This window comes from Squalius cephalus, assembly GCF_949319135.1.
Source record: "Squalius cephalus genome assembly, chromosome: 14".
Taxonomy (NCBI): Eukaryota; Metazoa; Chordata; class Actinopteri; order Cypriniformes; family Leuciscidae; genus Squalius; species Squalius cephalus.
Genome location: NC_137135.1, coordinates 21,162,856 through 21,182,143, shown reverse-complemented (window position 1 = coordinate 21,182,143; position 19,288 = coordinate 21,162,856). Strand labels below are relative to the sequence as shown.

The following is a 19,288-nucleotide window of genomic DNA, read 5'->3' as shown; positions in this document are numbered from 1 at the left end:
AAACAATTTAGCACACGAGACAGGAATAGCAAACTTCATCCATCTTCTTTACTCATTCACTTCTGTTCTCACACACATTACATCAGAATACAACAGTGCAAACTTTTTTTTCAAAATTTACCACAATAAATACAATAAAATGTGATAAATTCTAGTATGGGTGGTCGAGTAGTTTAAAAATCTTTTTTAGTTTACAAAACTTTTTTTTATGTTGGTGCAAAATTATGTTTTATCTGCTTTTCATTCGTTTAGATCATGTTTGACTGTATGTGCGTTAACGCCATGATGTAGGCTAATTACCGCATTTACGTGATTTCAACTTGTAAAAAGGGTTCATGTCCTTCTAGAGCTCATAATTACAGATTGTAACCCAGCTAACCATTTTTGGTTCCCAGAACGTTCTTTTTTGAAGTTTTGCTTTTGGTTAGCGAGGAAAGTTTTCTTAACGACAATAGAACTATGTTTTTGGTTTCTAGAACGTTACATTCTAACGTTCCCCTAACTTTATTGTTTTGTTTTCAAATGTATTAGCTCTTCACAGGGAGGTTAGAGATTACTGTGTCTCATCTTGCCACCTCAGCGAGGGGACAAAGCCAGCTGCCTCTCATGGAAGCTAATCTCCACCTCTACGAAGGGAGACGCGCTGGCTGCGTTTGTCTTATTATTACCAAACGCACCCTGAGACTCAAGTACCAAGGCTCTGATATGTTTACCTTAACTCTTTTGCACACAGCATTTGAAGTTTTATCAGTGTATTGACACAGGGGGATTAGGTTAGTGTGGAACAAGGCTGCTTTATCAGTCCAAGCTCTGCCACCCCTTAGACGCTCCATAATCCCTACAAAGAGAACCAAGAGAGGGAGACAAACAGACATATTTGGTATCATCTCATGCATTCACCATTTATCTCTGAAGTATTTGCATTTGACACTGCGGCTCACAGACTGTAAACAAACAAAAGAGTTTGTGCGTGCACTTGAAAAGTTTATTTTCAATTAACTAGCTACTTAAAAGTTTTATTTTGTCTCTTATCTATCATGCAATGGTTTCCATGGCAACACGGGGTATTTGTTTGACAGGCGGTGGCAGTCCTGCATCATCTCTTCAATCAAAACTCTCCATCTCTGCCTGTGTCACAAGATTAAGATGATGATGATGAAGGACTGAAGACAGCATCAAATCAACGTAATTTAATAAAACTAAAGACAAACTGGTGTAACTGTAGGCTACTGCTAACACAAACAATACCGGACAAGGAGTGCAGGTGAAGAAACAACTTAAGAAGGAATACAAACGAGGATAATTAATCACTACAACTGACACATATGAACCAATGATAACGGTAACCAAGGAGACAAATGGGCGGCGGGAATCTGAACAAAGAAGACACGTAACAAATGAAAATAAACTGAATGTCCATGAAAACGAAACTAAACAGAACAGATTGGTGACAGACTGGCTTTGTGAAAATTACATTGATTTCATCCCAAATTAATTGCCGTCATTTTGACACAGCACTTCAACAGTTTACTCAACACAATGGGGATTTCATCAGCACACGCAGATGTCCTATGCAGGTTACCCTTAAAGGGATAGTTCACCCAAAAATGAAAATGTCATCATTTACTCACCCTCAAGTTGTTCCAAACCTGTATGAATTTCTTTCTTCTGCCGAAATATATTTTTTGTGTTCATCAGAAGAAAGAAATCCATAAAGGTTTGGAACAACTTGAGGGTGAGTAAATGATGACAGAATTTTCATTTTTGAGTGAACTATCCCTTTAATACTTACTATCCCTTCTAACTTACTAACATTAAAGGACAAGTTCGGTATTTTACACTTAAAGCCCTGTTTACAGATCGTTTCTGATGAAATAGAACGGTTAATATTAAATTTTGGACAAATGCTGCTGTCCCGAGAATTTTAGGTTTCTTTCGCTTTCCCAAACACCAGTAGACTGGGTGTATAGGTGCACTCGAACACTCCTTCCTAAAACACATTAAACTTTCGTTTACAAAGACGTGAAACTCACCGAGTGGTCAGGGGTGTCCACTGATATGCTCACACAAAAATCGCTGCAAAAGATGCTTTCCAACAGGTTTTATCGTAGTTTTTGTCTCCTCCATTGACTTGCATTGGATGTGCTGTGAGGTACGGTATTACTCCGCGCCGGAAACTGAAATGGGGTTCAGGGGTTGTTTTCTTCTTCTTCTTCGTGTTTTTTTTTTTTTTTTTTTTTTTTTTTTACGGCGGATCGCAAACAATGAATTGCCAGTGGTTTGCTTGCAAAGGTGCATTATCGCCACCAACTGGGCTGGAGTGTCTATTATTCAAGCTCTCAACGGAAGAAGTTCGGGTGTGAGGCGTTTGGAAAAATAGGTCCACAGTTTTACAACGAATGGTAAAACACCTGTTGGAAAGCATCTTTTGCAGCTATTTTTGTGTGAGCATATCAGTGGACACCCCTGACCACTCGGTGAGTTTCACGTCTTTGTAAACGAAAGTTTAATGTGTTTTAGGAAGGAGTGTTCGAGTGCACCTATACACCCAGTCTACTGGTGTTTGGGAAAGCAAAAGAAACCTAAAATTCTCGGGACAGCAGCATTTGTCCAAAATTTAATCTTAACCGTTCTATTTCATCAGAAACGATCTGTAAACAGGGCTTTAAGTGTAAAATACCGAACTTGTCCTTTAACAAGTGGGATCTTGATGTAAAGATATTTTGTCCGTATACAAAATAACAATAGTCCCTATTGACCTTTACTGAAGAAAAAAAAACCTAGCAAAATATGATAGACCAGTCTGCTTGGAAAGGGGGAAAAAAACTAACATCTTTACACGGTAAGAAAATGGAAGACGCTGATAGATGCTAATACATCAGACAATCTGATGCCAATCATGTGATTGTATGACGCCATCTAGTGGATGCTTGGTAATACAATACTATAAACTATAAATAAATAGGTTTGATTTTAATGTTTTATTATTATTAATTTGATTTTGCAATTTCCAATGACAGAAAAGCAATGATATTTTGAATGATTTTCATGTTACATTTATTGTAGTATAATGCATATCGTATAACTCATTGAGAGTTATACAACAAATCTCTCAAAAGAAAATCACTGATACAGGCCCCTAGTTTACACCAGGGATTACAAATTATAAAATACTCTGGCAAAGGCTGCTTTAATTCCAAACACATCAATATATGACAATAATAGAATTAGTGACAAAAAAGAAAGAAAGAAAACAAAATACTATCCATGGATCATTTAAAATCAAACAAGCAATCATTATTTGCCATTGACTGGAAATATTTGCTTCTCGAGCAATTTCTTAACAAAACAATGGACATAATCTTGATTATTAAGTTTGATTTGATTGGACTAATCTATAAAACCAAAGACTTTTTTATAGCTCTTCAACTGATTTGAGGTTTACAGGAGAGTCCTTATCCTTGTTTTTGAGACTATTAGTGAAGAATAAAGTCACACATTGCACGTGTACTATCCCAAAGCAACACCACAGGATCTGCCACTTTCACATACACTAGTAATAAACAGAAGGGTGAACATTTGACATGGTCAGACTCGATAGCACGTAACTGAGTCACACTACAGATGAAGCAACAGTTCTGAAAGCATTTGTAAGTGATTTTCAAGTCCTTAATCCTGAGACAAGAGGGCACCTTAGACATGAAAAAACACATCAGATGCAACAATCAGTAACGTTTCTATTATTTAAATTACTAAAGCAAATTAAAATAAAATCCTATTCTGATTTGAATCCCTTTCATATATGTGTCTCTCTGATTCATTGCGGTCTCGAGAGAAACATAACTGAGGCCTCTTTCAATCTCAGTTTAAGAACCTTTCTGTACCTAATAGACGAGCCCTAAAAAAATCTTTCCTCCAAAAGTACCCAGATTTATATTTCCTCAAACAAGACACCGTTTCTGTATGTTTAGGCATACTGCATTCAAAACAGGGTCGAAAGCCAAGCACCCACCTGTTAATAACTGGTTTTCAATATAGAAAATTGACAGTAATCTTCAGAGCAGTGCACAACAGATCAAATCTGAAAAATGTGAAAAAATTGACAGTGCAGGTTGGTGCATTTTTTACCCTTGTTGGACTTCCAGCAATAAAAAAAAAAAAAAACAATGGCACATTCACCAAGGTAAAAAAAAAAAAAAGTAGGTTTTAAGCCCATTTAAGTGTTACATCACATATAACTTTGCAGTTTTAACATTCCTCAGAATGTGGCACTAAAACAGAAGAAAAAAATAAGGAAATTAAATGTCACAGTCCTCCTTAACTATCTGAAGCTAGATTAAGGCCTAACACAAGGCACAAGCGCACACATAAATAATCCAATATGACTGACACAAAGAGGTTTGGAGAGCTGTACTGATCGACCAGATGGCTAAAACATTCACAACACCTCCCACAACGGCCCTGGTGCCCATGACAAGTCTGAAACTGCCGTTTGATTGAGAATTTTATACGCTACTGTTCGAAAATTTGGGGCTGGTAAGATTTTTAATGTTTTAAATTTTTTATAGTCTCGTCAAGGCTACATGTATTTGATTAAAAATATAGTAAAAACAATAATACTGTAAATTATCATTAAAATTAAAATATCTGTTTTCCTTTTGAATATTTTTAAAATGTAATTTATTCCTGTGATGGCAAAGCTTTATTATTATGTTGTTGTTGAAAACTCACATTTTTTAAAAACAGAAATCTTTAGAAACATCATAAATGTTTAACTATAAAACTGTCACTTTTGATCGATTTTGAGCATTCTTGCTAAATAAAAGTATTTATTTATTTAAAAAAAATACTACAGACTGCTAGAATTCTTTCCTCTTTTCCTCTCCTCCTTAGTGTTATGCCAGCAAGCGTGCAAAACAAGCACAACTAGCAGCTTTCATTCACGGGAAAAAAAGGAAGTGTATTCTCTGTCATTAGTATAGCAATATTAATGTAACTCCTCATAATATTATTTCTGATTCTACTAAAACGTACGGTCGGAATTGTGATTTTGAGTCTGTAGTCATAAGCGTTTCATTCATGCATAATCAATGAGCTCCTATTCACTCATCAGAACCTTGGGCCAACAGTTTCCCCCTCGGCCACAAATGTGAGCTACACATTCAAAATAAATCCTGGCCAGGGCGCAGCACTACTGGAAACATCTCAAATGTATGTCAACAAAACTAGCTGCAACATTTGGCATCCACTCTGATGATGTTTAATGAAGCGAACAGCGTGAACCAATAAACAGCTGTTCTGTGTAGAACGAGTCCTTAATTCTTTGGTGCTTGACTAAGTAGGAATTAGTTCAATGACTAATTCAATAGTTGTACAGCCACTGGAACAAGTCATCTTATTTTCAACCAACCCATATCATATACTGTAGCTGTCCGTTGTATAATCCAAGCACAATATCTTGTGTATGGATTATGATAAGGAAAAAAAAAAAAGGTGACAAATTTAAAATAAAAATAAATCTTCCGTGGGGCATGCATGTGATGAGATCAGCAATATTGGCATTTAATGCGTCTCTGTCCTAGCTCTGAGAGAAGTATTCTAGTACAATGCGTAGATGACCCAGTCTATCCTTCAGGGAAGTCAAAGACAGAACGGTGGTCTGATAGGCTGGATCTAACTGCAGCACTGACAGAAGCCACCAGCACCAGGCCGGTCCATTAGCAGACGCCTGCAACGCACAAAAACATTCATTCTCGTTAGAAAGTTACTATTAAAACGCAAGATCTGTGGTTTTTCTGCGTGCTCTGACCTGAATGTTGTCCTCTTTCTCGGGCATGATGCCGTACTGCCGGCTGATCTGCTCCTGAATGCGGCTGTTCAGACGATGGTACCACTCTCTCGCCTGCTGATACACGCTGTCATGGAGAAGCTGCAGTAATTCAAGCTCGCCGCCTTCGACCTAAACGCAAACAAGTAGAAGTTTTCCTGTTATTTAAATGATTTCTTCAACCTGATGATAAAACAATGCTTGTGAAATCCTAATAAAGATGAGTTAGAAAAGAGCTTGAATTTGTTGACTAACAGGCAGTTAATCACAAGCTGTTCGATAAATGCACTTGCAATTAACGCTAATTAACATTAAGTATTTACTTGATATTAAATTTGCAGTGCTAACAAAAGGTTTCATATTTACAGCCATTATAAGCAATCTATCATGCAAACAGACTCAGGCTTGTGATAGTGGTAATAACCCCCTCATGAATCTTTTATGCAAGCTTTTCATTTAATGTTCAAACATGACACCTTATTTAGCTGGCTGAGACACATAACCATTGGGAAAGCAACTAGAAGATTAAAAAGTCCAACCTTATTCACTAATAATGATAACTGAACAAAAAACACAACACTGTTGTGTGGCTCTACTTGCCTTAAAGGGATAGTTCACCCAAAAATGAAAATTCTGTCATCATTTACTCTCCCTCAAGTTGTTTCAAACCTGTAAGAATTTCTTTTTTCTGCTGAACACAAAAGAAGATATTTTGAAAAATGTCTGTAACCAAACAGTTGATGGACCCCATTGGCTTCCATAGTAGGAAAAAAAAATACTACATCAAAATATCTTCTTTTGTGTTCAGCAGAAAAAAGAAATTCTTACAGGTTTGAAACAACTTGAGGGTGAGTAAATGATGACAGAATTTTCATTTTTGGGTGAACTATCCCTTTAAACATTTCATTAATAAACATTTAATTGCCAGAGTCAGAACCAACCTGAACCTGTTGAAATGACTGTGTTAAACCGAGAAATGACAGTATTCTGCCCTAGTACGTGAGCTCAACTGGATGCAATGAAAATAACTGCGGCAGCCAAATGGCTTGATTATTGTTATAGTGACAATCATCTTGGTGTCACTGCACTATCTGAGTGATCACAACAATCATGATCACTTTCACATATAGCCTCAATGGACACCACAACTTCCTATGCAGTGCAGTGTATAGAAAGTGTGAGAAACTTCTGCACAAATTTCAATCTTGAGGAAGTGTCCCACAACAGGTCAAAGCAGTATTAAAACGATCCTCCTTTATGCAGGCATTCAGATCATTGTATTTTAATATGATACTGAAATGCATGTTTACTATAGTTAATAATATATAATATATTAAAAATAGTTGTGATTGACAGTTATTAAAATGACAGAATATAATAAAATGACAAAAAGAGCTTGCTACTGCCACAGTTTGCTATGGTAGAATAATATCCCGGAGGCTCAGATAAACGTGCCAGATTTCTATTGTGACAAGAGACTGTAACCTTTAAGATGGGAAGTACATCAAGGGCTGTATTAAAGATACTTCCTATCTTAAGCCTTAAGTTAAGATTTGACTAAACTAACTGAAATCACCATAGTTACTAAATAGATTAGACAGAATTCTAGAACGTTTCAGTGGTACCGCCCCATGAGAGCAATTTCATTTACATGATTCTTGTATTATCTGGTTAGGTTATAAGGTTTATTTTTTTCATATTTGCCATATAGTCTTTTGTGCTTAATAATGCTGTATTGCATTAAAGAGTTCTTCCAATGTGCCTTTTTCTTGGGCTCAGATCTGAAATTTGAGTTATGGCAATCTGTAACCTCTGACCTTATGGTCCTCCAGGTACTCAATATCAGCAGTTTGGTAGCCATCTCTCTGTCCTCTCCTGAGCACTCGGAAGCGACTTCCTCCCACTGTATCCACATAGGAGCGACCATCCGGAAGCAGTTCAAGTTCCAAAATATCCAACATGCAGCCATAATCTGCAAAGCTGTGACAGGAAATTATAGTATCAAAAAACACTGTAATATATATATATGGCTTTTGTTAAATAAATAATGACATGGTGTAATAAGTCATGTGTTATTGCTCATCTGAGGTTGTATTTACCTAGTTTTAAGACCTACTAACAACCAGATGATTTTTATGATACGTAAAACCATCAAATTCTGGTTTGAAGCTAGCATAACCTTAAATGACAGATGTTAGCCGCATAATATTTTATTTGTATACCCTTTGCCATGCTCATAGCTGCACATTCCAAACTTTTTGGTGCCCGTCTCCATACATCTGCGCATCATCAGACGGTAGCGAGGCTCAAAGATGTGCAGCGGGCAAGGGATGCCAGGGTACGCCACCGTGCACACAAAGATTGGGATGTCCTTGGTCAAACTGGAGATAAAAGATGGTCAGTTGAAAGATGGCACACTTTATCAGAGGCTTTAACAGTCCAGAAGACGTTTGATATTGTGTGAAGACTTCTAGACACCATTTTATACATTTTGCAGATACTGGAGCTCTTCCAGACCTCAGCAGCATGGGAAATTCCATTCATAGAAACTCCTTTGCAATAAATAGGCAGGAGCACTGTTTTTTTGTTGTTATCACTGAGAGGGGCACTCACTTTGAGAGCTCTTCCATCTCTGCCTCATGCACCTGTTTCCTCTCTGCCAACTGCTGGGGGAAGAGGCGGCAAATAATCTCCTGCAGCAGCACTGTGGGGTTGTACTTCCTGTTCTTAAAATACTGCGAATAGGAAGTAATGTGGTGAGACTTATACTGCTATGTAATATGATTTGTAATATGATTATGGTTTTATTTTTGTTTATTTACTTTATGAAATAGATACTTTACCTCCTGCAGTGGTTGTTTGCAGAGTGGACAGCGGAGATTGTGATCCAGACTTCTCTCGATGCAGTTCTTGCAGAACGTGTGTCCACAGGGTGTTGTCACCGGCTCATAGAATAACCTTTAATCCATTGATCATGATAGTGATCATTGATCCATTGAGCACAGATAAGAGGTGGGAAGTTAATAAACACATCTGTTTATGCACAACAGTCTTCTGGAATAAAAGACTTAAAATCCTCATTAAGACAGATAGAAATTTTTATCTGGTTTTATTCCATTTCATTAAGAAGAGGATCACTTTGCAGAAATATATCAACTGAGTCAATATATTCCGCTTACATTACAGTTACCTCGCCTCAAAACACTGTTCAATGTTTTATTTCAAGACATGTGTCAGTTTGTTATCCTTTAAACACTAATTTCTTATGCATCTCATCGCAAGCAGCGTCTAACTAATAGTGAAGAAGATGTAAGTTTAACTGCTTCAAAAACAGTCACGTAACTGAGAAACTGAAAAAATGTCATATAGCTTTTCAGTTGCAAAACTATTTTACTGATAAAGACGCAGGGCAGCACTGACAACAAGTTTGTGTGTGTGTGTGTGTGTGTGTGTGTGTGTGTGTGTGTGTGTGTGTGTGTGTGTTCTATGTGAGTGTGTTTTTATGGGAGAGAGAGCAGGAGAAAGAGAGTGTGCTTTCCATAGATAATGAAAGGTAATTCCATGGTGAAAACATGGATATAGTTTGTCATTTTTATATTATTGTTTGTTATATCGATTTGCTTGATCAATGTCTTTGTAGGTTTATGTTCTTTTGCTGTTGTAGGCTGTAAGGACCAGAAATCATTTGACAAAGTGATATGGACATATAATGTAGTCAAGACATTCTCATTCACGATTCCATGCTGGTGGAATACTCTCCCTACCCTCATCTAGAATGCAGAATCCCTGACAACATTCAATAGACAACTGAAAACTCATATCTTCCGTGAGCACTTAACCTCATAAAAAAAAAAAGAAAAAATGATTTCTTTCCTTTTCCTTTAATCCTCCCTTATCGGGCTTATGCTACTCTGAACAATGCCTGAACTTCGTATTTTGAGCACTTGCGTTGTTTTTGCCTCTTCACGATGACTCGCTTAATTTAGTCCTAAATTGTAAGTCGCTTTGGACAAAAGCATCTGCTAAATGACTAAATGTAAAATGTAAGACCTGCCTGGAACAACTTTAGCTGTGCGTTTCCCTTTTTTGTAATTGCACACCTTAGAACGTTTGTAAACCATTCAGAATCAAGCATTTAACAGCTCCATAGTAACTTACAATACACTGGTATGACCACAAAACAAGAATAAAACAGTGTCATGACATTTCCCAATTTTGAATTACACTCGTTAAAGTATTAAAGAATATGTTGTGTCTTCAATTAAGCAAGTGCCAGCTGTAATCTAACATTTAAATACTATATCGAAGTTCAGGAAAATGCAAGAGTCTGGTAGCAGGATATAAGGTCAGTGAAAAAGGACACACTATAAATCTCCACTGACCTGATGCAGAGAGGGCACTCAAAATCAGTCACTGTCAGAACGCTGAGGCAGGACTCTCTGCCCACACTGCACACACCTAAAGAACCAAACAACCAACATAACCTTTGAATGAATGTCATTCTGATTTGTTGTCTAATCATGTCTAAACAAAGTAACTGCTTATGAAGTAAAATGAAATAATATTTATATGAATAATAATATTTAATAATAATATGAATATATAACCCATTATGTTTACCTGGGTTGAACAATGAACTACTATGAACTAATGAATAAAGAACTTACAAAACCCAAAGTAATCTCGAATATCAAAATGAATTTCACATGTTTAATATGACAATTTACTTATGACATATTATTAGATTTTTGTACACATATGCAATAGGTCACTCGAGGATGTGTTATACTGTATATATAGCTAGGCTAATGTGCTATGTTATGAACATAATTATGGCCAAAGTGTCAAACCAGTCTCACACAATTTGCTCAAACTAACACCTACTCACATTATTATGTATTCCTTACTTAATGCGTAGTTTTAACAAAAAGTATGAGATTAATGATGATTAATAATCATCATCAAGTGACAATTAATTAAAATTGTATGAAGCAAAGCAGCTAAACTAACTATCTTTCAGCATTCTTGACTGGAATTATCCATTTAAAAACTAAACTTTGAAAATATTATTCAATTCTATTTAATACAAAAACAATGTTTTAATCATTTCTAGAAGGTGCATATATAAATGCGAATGCATTACATTTGTTTCCATGAGCAGTCAGTAAGATATCTTTACCTCCGTTCTGTTTCTCCTCTCTCTTCATCATCATTTCCTCATCATCCTCAGCAGTGGGGAGGAAGGACACGGCCTGACACAGGCTCAGGCAGCACTCGCCGCTGGTGCCGTGCTTCACTTTAGTTGCATTCTAGGACAGAACAGGAAAGACCTTGAGAGTGAGCAAAATCTTTCCCATATAGCTCACATCACAAATGAATTTATTTTTTATTGCCATATCAGCATCAAAGTCTATTTTCATGAGGAAAAAAAAGAATCTTTACATTCACAACTATATCAGATCAAATATTTTAGTTGCTCACATTACCAATGTAACACAAGAGCGAATGTGACCCTGGACCACAAAACCAGTCACATGTCGCACGGGTATATTTGTGGCAATAGCCAATAATACATCGTATGGGTCACAATTAGTGATTTTTCTTTTATGCCAAAAATCATTAAGATATTAAGTAAAGATCATGTTGCATGAAGATATTTTGTAAATTTCCTACCGTAAACATGTATAAAAAATATTTTTGTGAGTGGATGCAGCACAATCCATAAATTGTGAGGTGTAAAAATCAATTTTTCAAATCAAAATTTGATTTTCTCAATGTTTAGATTTTTTTGCACCCTCAGATTCCAGATTTTCAAATAGTTGTATCTCGGTCAAATATTTTCCAATCCTAAAATCCTTTTTTTTTTTTTTTAATTGACCCTTGTGACTGGTTTTGTAGTCCAGGGTCACATATGTGCTGTGCGCACACCTCACCTGCCCGGCATCACTTTGACCCTCAGCACTGTTGTGCGTGTAGCGCTGACTATCTGTGCACGAGGGGCTTACAGAGCTGGTGATGGGACAGGGATCTTGCAAGTACTCCGACACAACATGCAGGATCCGTGGAACTTCTTCCGGTACAGGCATTCCCTCTGCTTCCAAGATCTGCACATCATGTAAAACATTTTATTCATGCAAAACGTGCTCCATATTTGGATGTTTTGGTTCTGACTCTCTCCAGAAAACTGTTCATCAAACTTCTGGAAACGTTCTGAAAGACCCACCTTCTTAATCTGGTTTTTCGCAGGGGCAAAGTCAGGCTGCTGCTTCAGGCAGTGGTAGAACTGGATGAGGGCTTCAGTCTGTCTGCCCATTTCAAGTAGAACATTCCCTTTACGAAAGAACCCCTAAAAACACAGAATTTAAACACAAATTATTAACACAAATATTCCTATTCAATTTATTAAATATAATTTAGAAAAAGTCCTCGGGAATAAAAGTAAATCTCCCCCGTTTTACATAATATATATAATCAAAACATGATCAAACACTACATTTTAAATGTTTTAGGTCAGGAAGATTTTTTTAATGACTGAGGTATCTTATGCTCACCAAGGCTGCATTTATTTGATCAAGAATATAGTAAAAACAATAATAGTAATATTTTGAAATATTATTACAGTTTTAAATAGTTTTCTATTGTAATATATTTTAAATATGATGACAAAGCTGAATTTACTCCAGTTTTCAGTGTCACATAATCCTTCAGAAATTATTCTAATATGCTGATTTTCTGCTCAATAAATATTTTCTTATTATTGTCAATGATGAATACAATAGTGCTGCCAAATATTTTTTGGAAACCATGATCATTTTTTCAGGATTCTTTGATGAATGTATAGTAAAAAAAAAAAAAAAACCTTAAAAGAAATAGAATTTTTTTGTAATGTTATAAATGCATTTACTGTCACTTTTGATCAATTTAATGCCTTTTTTCTGAATACAAGTGATAAATTATAAGAGTATTACTAAAGATTAACTTTGAACGCCAGTGTATGCCAGTAAACTGCTGTGGGAATAATGCCAAACCACAATGTGCTCTGTCCATACCAACAGAGATGATATAACTATGAAACTGTGTCAGTCATTTCCGCAAAACCAAAACATGAGACTTCACAGACATTTTAGAAATCTGGCGTGAGTATGCAGAATAATAAATATGTATAATAAATTGATACGGATTTTAAGAATGCAGAATATAACTCATCTGTCAACACCATTCCTAAACAGTAATCAAAGTCTTGTCCCTAGACAACATATAAATAACCAGTACAGTCAGCAAAGATGGCCCTCACCTCAGTCCAATTGGGTCGCACACAGCACAGGTCATCCAGGTCACGGAGGGCATCAGAAAATCGACGGAGGCCCATGCAAGCCTCGGCCCGCCACACTTTCAGACTCACATCATCCGGGACTGTAGATGCATGAAGAGATGGACAGTATGATCCTCAGTCTCATTTCAGACATATATGTGGCTTTTATGGAGTTTTTTGTTTAAAATGTGCATAAACAAAAAGAGAGAAACCGAAATGGACATCTTTAATCTCTGAACAGCAGCACTCTGCATAAGCATCCCTCCCACCTCTAGGGAACATTGTGTTTTAGTGCACATCTTACATCTGCACCACTTGGATGGCATGAGATGACCATCTAATAGCATAATGCAAAAAATAAGGAAAAGAAACTGTGTAATGCATAAAGATCAAATGCAACGAATGGAGTTCGCCTGCTATAAGATAAACAAAGGAAGGGGTGGGTGAGCGTGCTTTAGAGATTAATCAAATTCAACTACAAAGGGATCTGATCTGACAGTGATCGGAAATCCAAAACTTCTACAAATTATTGCATAAAGAGGGACAGAAATTCAGGTTGCATTTGTATATGTACACACAGAGTGATGAAATAACCAGGCTGTTACAAACCAGATTATGTTATAGGATTCTCGGTTACACAAGAGGGAAAGATTATGTGGGGCAGAACGCTGAGCGTACAGGAAACTGCCTCTAATTGGATTCAAAGAGTTGACAGACATCTGAGTTTTGCCTGGGAGGGTTTATGTTACTAGACAGATAACTGCATTCATTCAGTGGCCGTAAAATGATACGTTTAATTCACTAAAAGACTAATGGTACTGTTGATGTTAATAGTCATGCTATATCTAAAAGAGAAGAGCCTTACAATACTACCAAACTACACTATAGTACACTATAGCTCATTGTGTCGGAGATACATTAATTGCACAGGATTCTGCACAACCACATTCATGCATCTTAGAATATGTTCTGTAATATCTCATTTGTGTATATTGTATACGCAAGGGACCTTGTTATTTCACCAATGTGTGCCCTAGAGATTCTTTCATGGCTTTATTTACCCTTGTTAGTGACATCAGTCTCTCACAACATGTTTTAACCCGTTTTCACTGGTATTCATTAACCCTTTAGGAGACCTGAGATTATGAAATCACTGTTGCTTTCAACAAGCACAGCTCTCTGCTCTAAAGTGAGTGAGTAGGTGGATCACAAAGACAATCTCTAACAGTCTTCAACTAACCCACGCTGTGTTAAAATGAATTTTATGCTGCAATCTAGGGCAAATATTTCTAGAAACAACAGATTTCAAACTCCTGCTGCATACGGCTTTCATTATCTCAGCCTACCTGTGTTTATAGGCTGATCTGATTCTAAACATGCATTTAGTATATTCAATTTTAAATGAGATAGTTCAAAATGATCAAAAATTAGTAAATTATGAATTGTTTACTCACCCTAATGTCGTTCCAAACCCGTAAGACTTCCGTTCATAGAAACACAAATGAAGATAAGATTTAATAAAATCTAAGATTTCTGTCCTCATTTCTGTGACAGCTACGCAAATCTGACGCTTCGAAAAGTTCATAAAGAGATTGTAAATCTAATCCTAAGCGGTTTAGTCTAATATTTTCTGAAGAGACACGATCGCTTTATATAATAAACTGATTGAATTAAGGCTTTTATTCACATATAAATATTGATCAGCGAACATAAACAGAATCTCAACCATCTTTGCTTGCCGCACGAGAACAAACTTCATAGGTTCTTGAAGAAGCTCAGACGTTCTGCGTCACGCAAGAATGAACCTCATTGTTTCTCGCACATCAAGCAAGCATAAATAAATTCTGCTCAGCGTATAAAGCGATCGTGTCTCTTCAGAAAATTTAGACTAAACCGCTCAAGTCATATAGATTAGTTTTACGATCTCAGTATGAACTTTTTGAAGCGTCAAAGTGGTAGTTGTGTAGCTGTCAATGGAGGGAAAGAAATCACTCAGATTTCATCAAAAAGATCTTCATTTGTGTTCCAAAGATGAATGAAGTCTTTCGTGTTTGGAACGACATGAGGGAGAGTAAATGATGACAGAATGTTCATTTTTGGGTGAACTAACCATTTAATTGCATAATCTCTATGATGCATTTTCCACAGTGATGTCCTGAACTGACATGACTGATATTCTATTTACAGATCCTTGTAAATTTTATCCTCATTTAATTAAAATCATCATACTTCTGGAGATTTTTAATTGCATTCAATGTATTCCTTTTTCATTAGTGAATATGAGGTTCACAAACTCATTGGCCTACTTCAGCAGAATGAGGTGTGCTGTCACTGCATACATGCCCTATAAAAAGCAAGAGCCGGCTATTATTATGAGTTACAAATATCCTGTACAGCAAGAAAAAGAAAGGTTACAATTTGCTGTATAAAATCTAGTGAGCTTCCTATCTAGACTGCACAACCTAGGCACCTTCCATGTCACCGATCATTCTATTATGCACCATATTTGCAATTCTTGCAAAAAGTGGGTTTACTTTTTATAGGTGGTATAAACGCAGTGGATTCATTCATCCGAGCTATAAATCAAAAAATATATATAAGATATATATGACATATATATATATATATATATAAGAACAAAAAAAATAAACATTTAATTAATTTTGTCATGTGAACAACCAAATAATTAACACTGATAAAAGTCTCGCGAGACTTACGTACAATATGCAACAGTAACAGTTTTGGTTTATTTTAAGCCAGACATAACGTCAGTAATAACTTGCGGGTGGGTAACGTTAAGTGACTCCGGTTAATTCTGTAATCACACTCATAGGTCGGTATTCCGAATCGTAATGTATGTTTTGATTCACAAAAAAAGAATCGGTTCTCAAGATTGATTCTTTCGACTACACTCGCGCGTATGTATCTCTATGTTTTGAACGCAAGCGCCTTAAAGCAACTAAACATAAAATATTTCGGTTGCTGTAATAACAATAATAATAAAAACGGTGTTTAATAGAAAGAATTATCGAATCGAGCTCCGTTCATAGCTCTAGTTTTGAGACAGCCATAGTCCGAGCATCTGCATGTTCACTTGTCATATCCGATACGGAACACTAAACCGTGTTGCACAACGAACACCAATGTGGTTGCATAAGGTAGACGGATTTTGCATCCTTAACTTACCCATCTCGATCCCTTCGTCCGCAATACGAAGCGCTTCTGTAAACTCGCTGGTTTTCAGCTTCTCCTGAATGTGACACTTCATCTTAGTCTCTTCTGGGCAACATTTCTCAATGACGCTGAACAGTAACACGTTGTTTTTGATGTTTTTCGCATCTCTCTGCTTCAGTCGTTCTTTGCAGGTGGGGCATCGCGAGGGCAGGAAAGCGCCCATGCATCTCCTGCAGAACGAGTGACCGCAGCTCATGGTCACGGGCTCGCACATGAGGAACAGACAGATCGGACACTCCAGCAGATCCATGCTGGACTCTTTCATCCGGTGACAGCTTCTTCCTGAAAGTTGAACAGCTGATGCCCTTTGTCAAAAGTTAAAGAGCTCGATTCTTGAGCATGAAATGTGGCATGCATAAAAAGTTAAACGACACGGGTAGTTTAACAGCTCTGTCCTATCTCATTTCATGATCACTGCTTTTATAAGCTTCCAAAGGCCGATGGCAGTTTCTGCGAAATTGAGCCGAGTGTGCCAAGACTAGCATGCTTTAGGATTCCCTCTCCAACTTACTTTTATATGTGACAATAGATTTAATATGTATGATTATCTGTTGCCAATCATATCTCAGTCTTTGTTGTGAGAGTAACGTTTTCCCTTGTTGTGTGTAGTATGATGAATCGGTTCACTCCGCTTCAGTCCGATCAGCGTTGCTTTGCTGACTCTTCCGAACTCCATCAACGCAGTGCAAGGACAAAATAAAAAGCGACCGATGGATCTCTATTTTCCTGTTTTTAAGTTCGCTAGACCATCATCTTTCTCTTGTGTTTAGACCGCAGATAATGCTGTGTTCGCCACTGACACCATTACATTACATAAATAAAAAAAACACGTGACGCGTGGTGGTGCTTCCCATTGGCTCCCCCGCTCCGCGTTCCACCCTGTTGTGAAACAGCGAATGCCGCGTTTCATAACAGGGAATCTCGCGCACTAATTCAATGACAGAGTCCTACAAAGCTAACTCTGTCATGAATATATGGGTGCTCAATATTTGTGCTTTGATAATTCCTTTTTTGCCTTTTCTTTGTGTAATTTAACATTTGCCGTACGTTGGAAAGGGTTTTGCTTTAGATGTTGAATGCAGTCCCTTCCCGAGATCATGCATTATGTGCCACTGATAACATTATAAACCCTGAGGAATAACATTGTGTTAATATTTCTTAAACATTTATCTCAAATTGTCTACACTTCTACATAAACATTACCTTCGCAAACCCTTCATAAATCTTCGTATAGTTGCTGTATTTATGGACTCGTGTATGTCGAACACATGTTCAGTGGCATGCTGGTGAGTAAAGACTTAAAGCATAATAGGATGACACTGCAAATACCAGAGACATTGTAATTACCAACCAATGATACAAATGTCCATTTGGTTAAAATCTACGTCACTGGTTAGACTAAAGTGCACTTACACAAGATTGCATAAGTGCAGTAAAGGTTTTATAAGTTTGCATTTCCTCCAACCAATCTGCATCATGTAAACATGTGACATGGAGAATGGCTAAATCACATAACACAACATTGTGTGTCTGCAGAGCAGGTTATTACTCAACAGTTTAACTAGCTTTTTCCTTCCTTTATCATTATCATGTGGCTTATAATGTGGCTTGAACTGATGCTTATAGTCTGTTTTATTTATGTGAAAACAACACAAAAAAGCAGTGAGTGATATGAAAATGAAAAGACCAGATCTTTATTATTTTACACATACAGCTCTACTTCAATGACTGTGTGAGCAGACCACCGTGTTAAATAGTAAAAACGTCTGTATGTGTTTGTGGTCTGCCTATGTTGAGTTTTGTAACAAAGTTGAAGAACGGGCATGTCCTGAATAACAATAAAAACACAATACATTCCTTAGACAGCTCATGTCATCTCATCAATAATACTGCACATTGCAGCATCCTTGTCCCACACTTTGTCCTTATTACAAGACGCGTTCTTGTCCGTTTGTGCAACCATGCAGCTAACACCCGTCACATCTACATCCATAGGCTCTGTTTTCAGTCTTGAGGCTCCAGCTGACCCCGCGCCACCAGCCTCTCCCGCGCTGGAGCTGTTAGGTTGCGGCAAATCATCAGGCAGCGAAACAAGACACCCTTGAATCATCTCCACCACCCGCTCCAGATGCTTCTGGAAACGCTCAGCCGTCTCCAACCTCTGTCTCTTCTGAACCTCCATCATGACCCGAAGCGTCTCCCTGGCCTGGTGAGGACGGTACTCATTGATGAGGTGATGCATGTGGACAAACAGGAGTTTCAAGTCCTCCATTTTCTCCTCTCGCTTAATGCTACCTGGGCTTTTGATGAGGATGTCCAGAAGGTCCAGAAAGTTGACTAGGATGGACATATTTAGTTTCTTCAGCTCTCTCTTGTGGTCAAACTGCATAGGGTGGAGGCGCTCGATGCCCTGGGTCTCCAAAGGTCGAATAATGATGTCGTCGCATTGGAAATGATTGCCAAACATCATGTAACTGTCTCGGATAGGAGGAGGGGGTTTGGGGGCCAGTCCCTTTCGCACGTTCTCATCCGTGTACTCCTTGATGAACTGCATTGGAGGCGGTGGAAGAGCACTGACCTGCTGTGGCTCCCCCATGTTTTAAATCTAGTCGAGAAAACAATCAAATCTATTTATTAAATAGATTAGTAGCAATATTGTTATTATTATTTATTAAAACTCTGTCTCTCTGGGATCCAATCTACAATTATTTATTCAAAAAAAAATTCGCTTTGAAAAATTATTTGCTCTCCTAGATATATTACTGTCAAAAAAACATATTGGGGGGATTCGGAAATGCAGTAAAAGGAACCATAAACATTTTATCAACAATACTTGTTTAGAAACAGCTAAAAGCTTACAAGCTAAATGCTACTGTTCACCAAATAAGTGATATAGAGAATCGCAAAGCGGGACT

The 19,288-nt window shown here is 37.3% G+C and overlaps 2 protein-coding genes across 2 annotated transcripts in view; both read right to left on the bottom strand.

The window, feature by feature from the left end:
- Positions 1 to 2,963: 2,963 nt before the first annotated feature.
- Positions 2,964 to 17,249, bottom strand: lonrf4 (LON peptidase N-terminal domain and ring finger 4). Its single transcript, XM_079892283.1, has 12 exons — positions 16,326 to 17,249; positions 13,122 to 13,240; positions 12,051 to 12,173; positions 11,761 to 11,931; positions 11,007 to 11,136; positions 10,210 to 10,285; positions 8,671 to 8,785; positions 8,441 to 8,562; positions 8,050 to 8,208; positions 7,645 to 7,807; positions 5,810 to 5,959; positions 2,964 to 5,728 (listed from the first exon to the last, which is right to left on the bottom strand). Exons 1-12 carry the CDS (start codon positions 16,636 to 16,638, stop codon positions 5,579 to 5,581), a joined length of 1,791 nt encoding a protein of 596 aa, XP_079748409.1. The 5' UTR covers positions 16,639 to 17,249; the 3' UTR covers positions 2,964 to 5,578.
- Positions 17,250 to 18,040: 791 nt separating this feature from the next.
- med7 (mediator complex subunit 7) overlaps positions 18,041 to 19,288 on the bottom strand; it is a 1,443-nt gene continuing 195 nt past the window's right edge. The window contains exon 2 of the mRNA XM_079892284.1: positions 18,041 to 18,978. Within this exon, the coding sequence (XP_079748410.1) occupies positions 18,241 to 18,969 (729 nt within the window). The 5' untranslated portion in view covers positions 18,970 to 18,978 and the 3' untranslated portion in view covers positions 18,041 to 18,240. The remainder of the gene's footprint in view (positions 18,979 to 19,288) is intronic.

Excerpts from the sequence above, each read along its gene's own strand:
- lonrf4 (XM_079892283.1), bottom strand. The coding sequence starts at position 16,638 with ATGAAAGAGTCCAGCATGGATCTGCTGGAGTGTCCGATCTGTCTGTTC. Across the intron at positions 11,137-11,760 it reads GTCAAAGTGATGCCGGGCAG|AATGCAACTAAAGTGAAGCA; the intron begins GTGAGGTGTGCG and ends GTTCTGTCCTAG. Across the intron at positions 5,960-7,644 it reads AGTACCTGGAGGACCATAAG|GTCGAAGGCGGCGAGCTTGA; the intron begins GTCAGAGGTTAC and ends GTTTGCGTTTAG.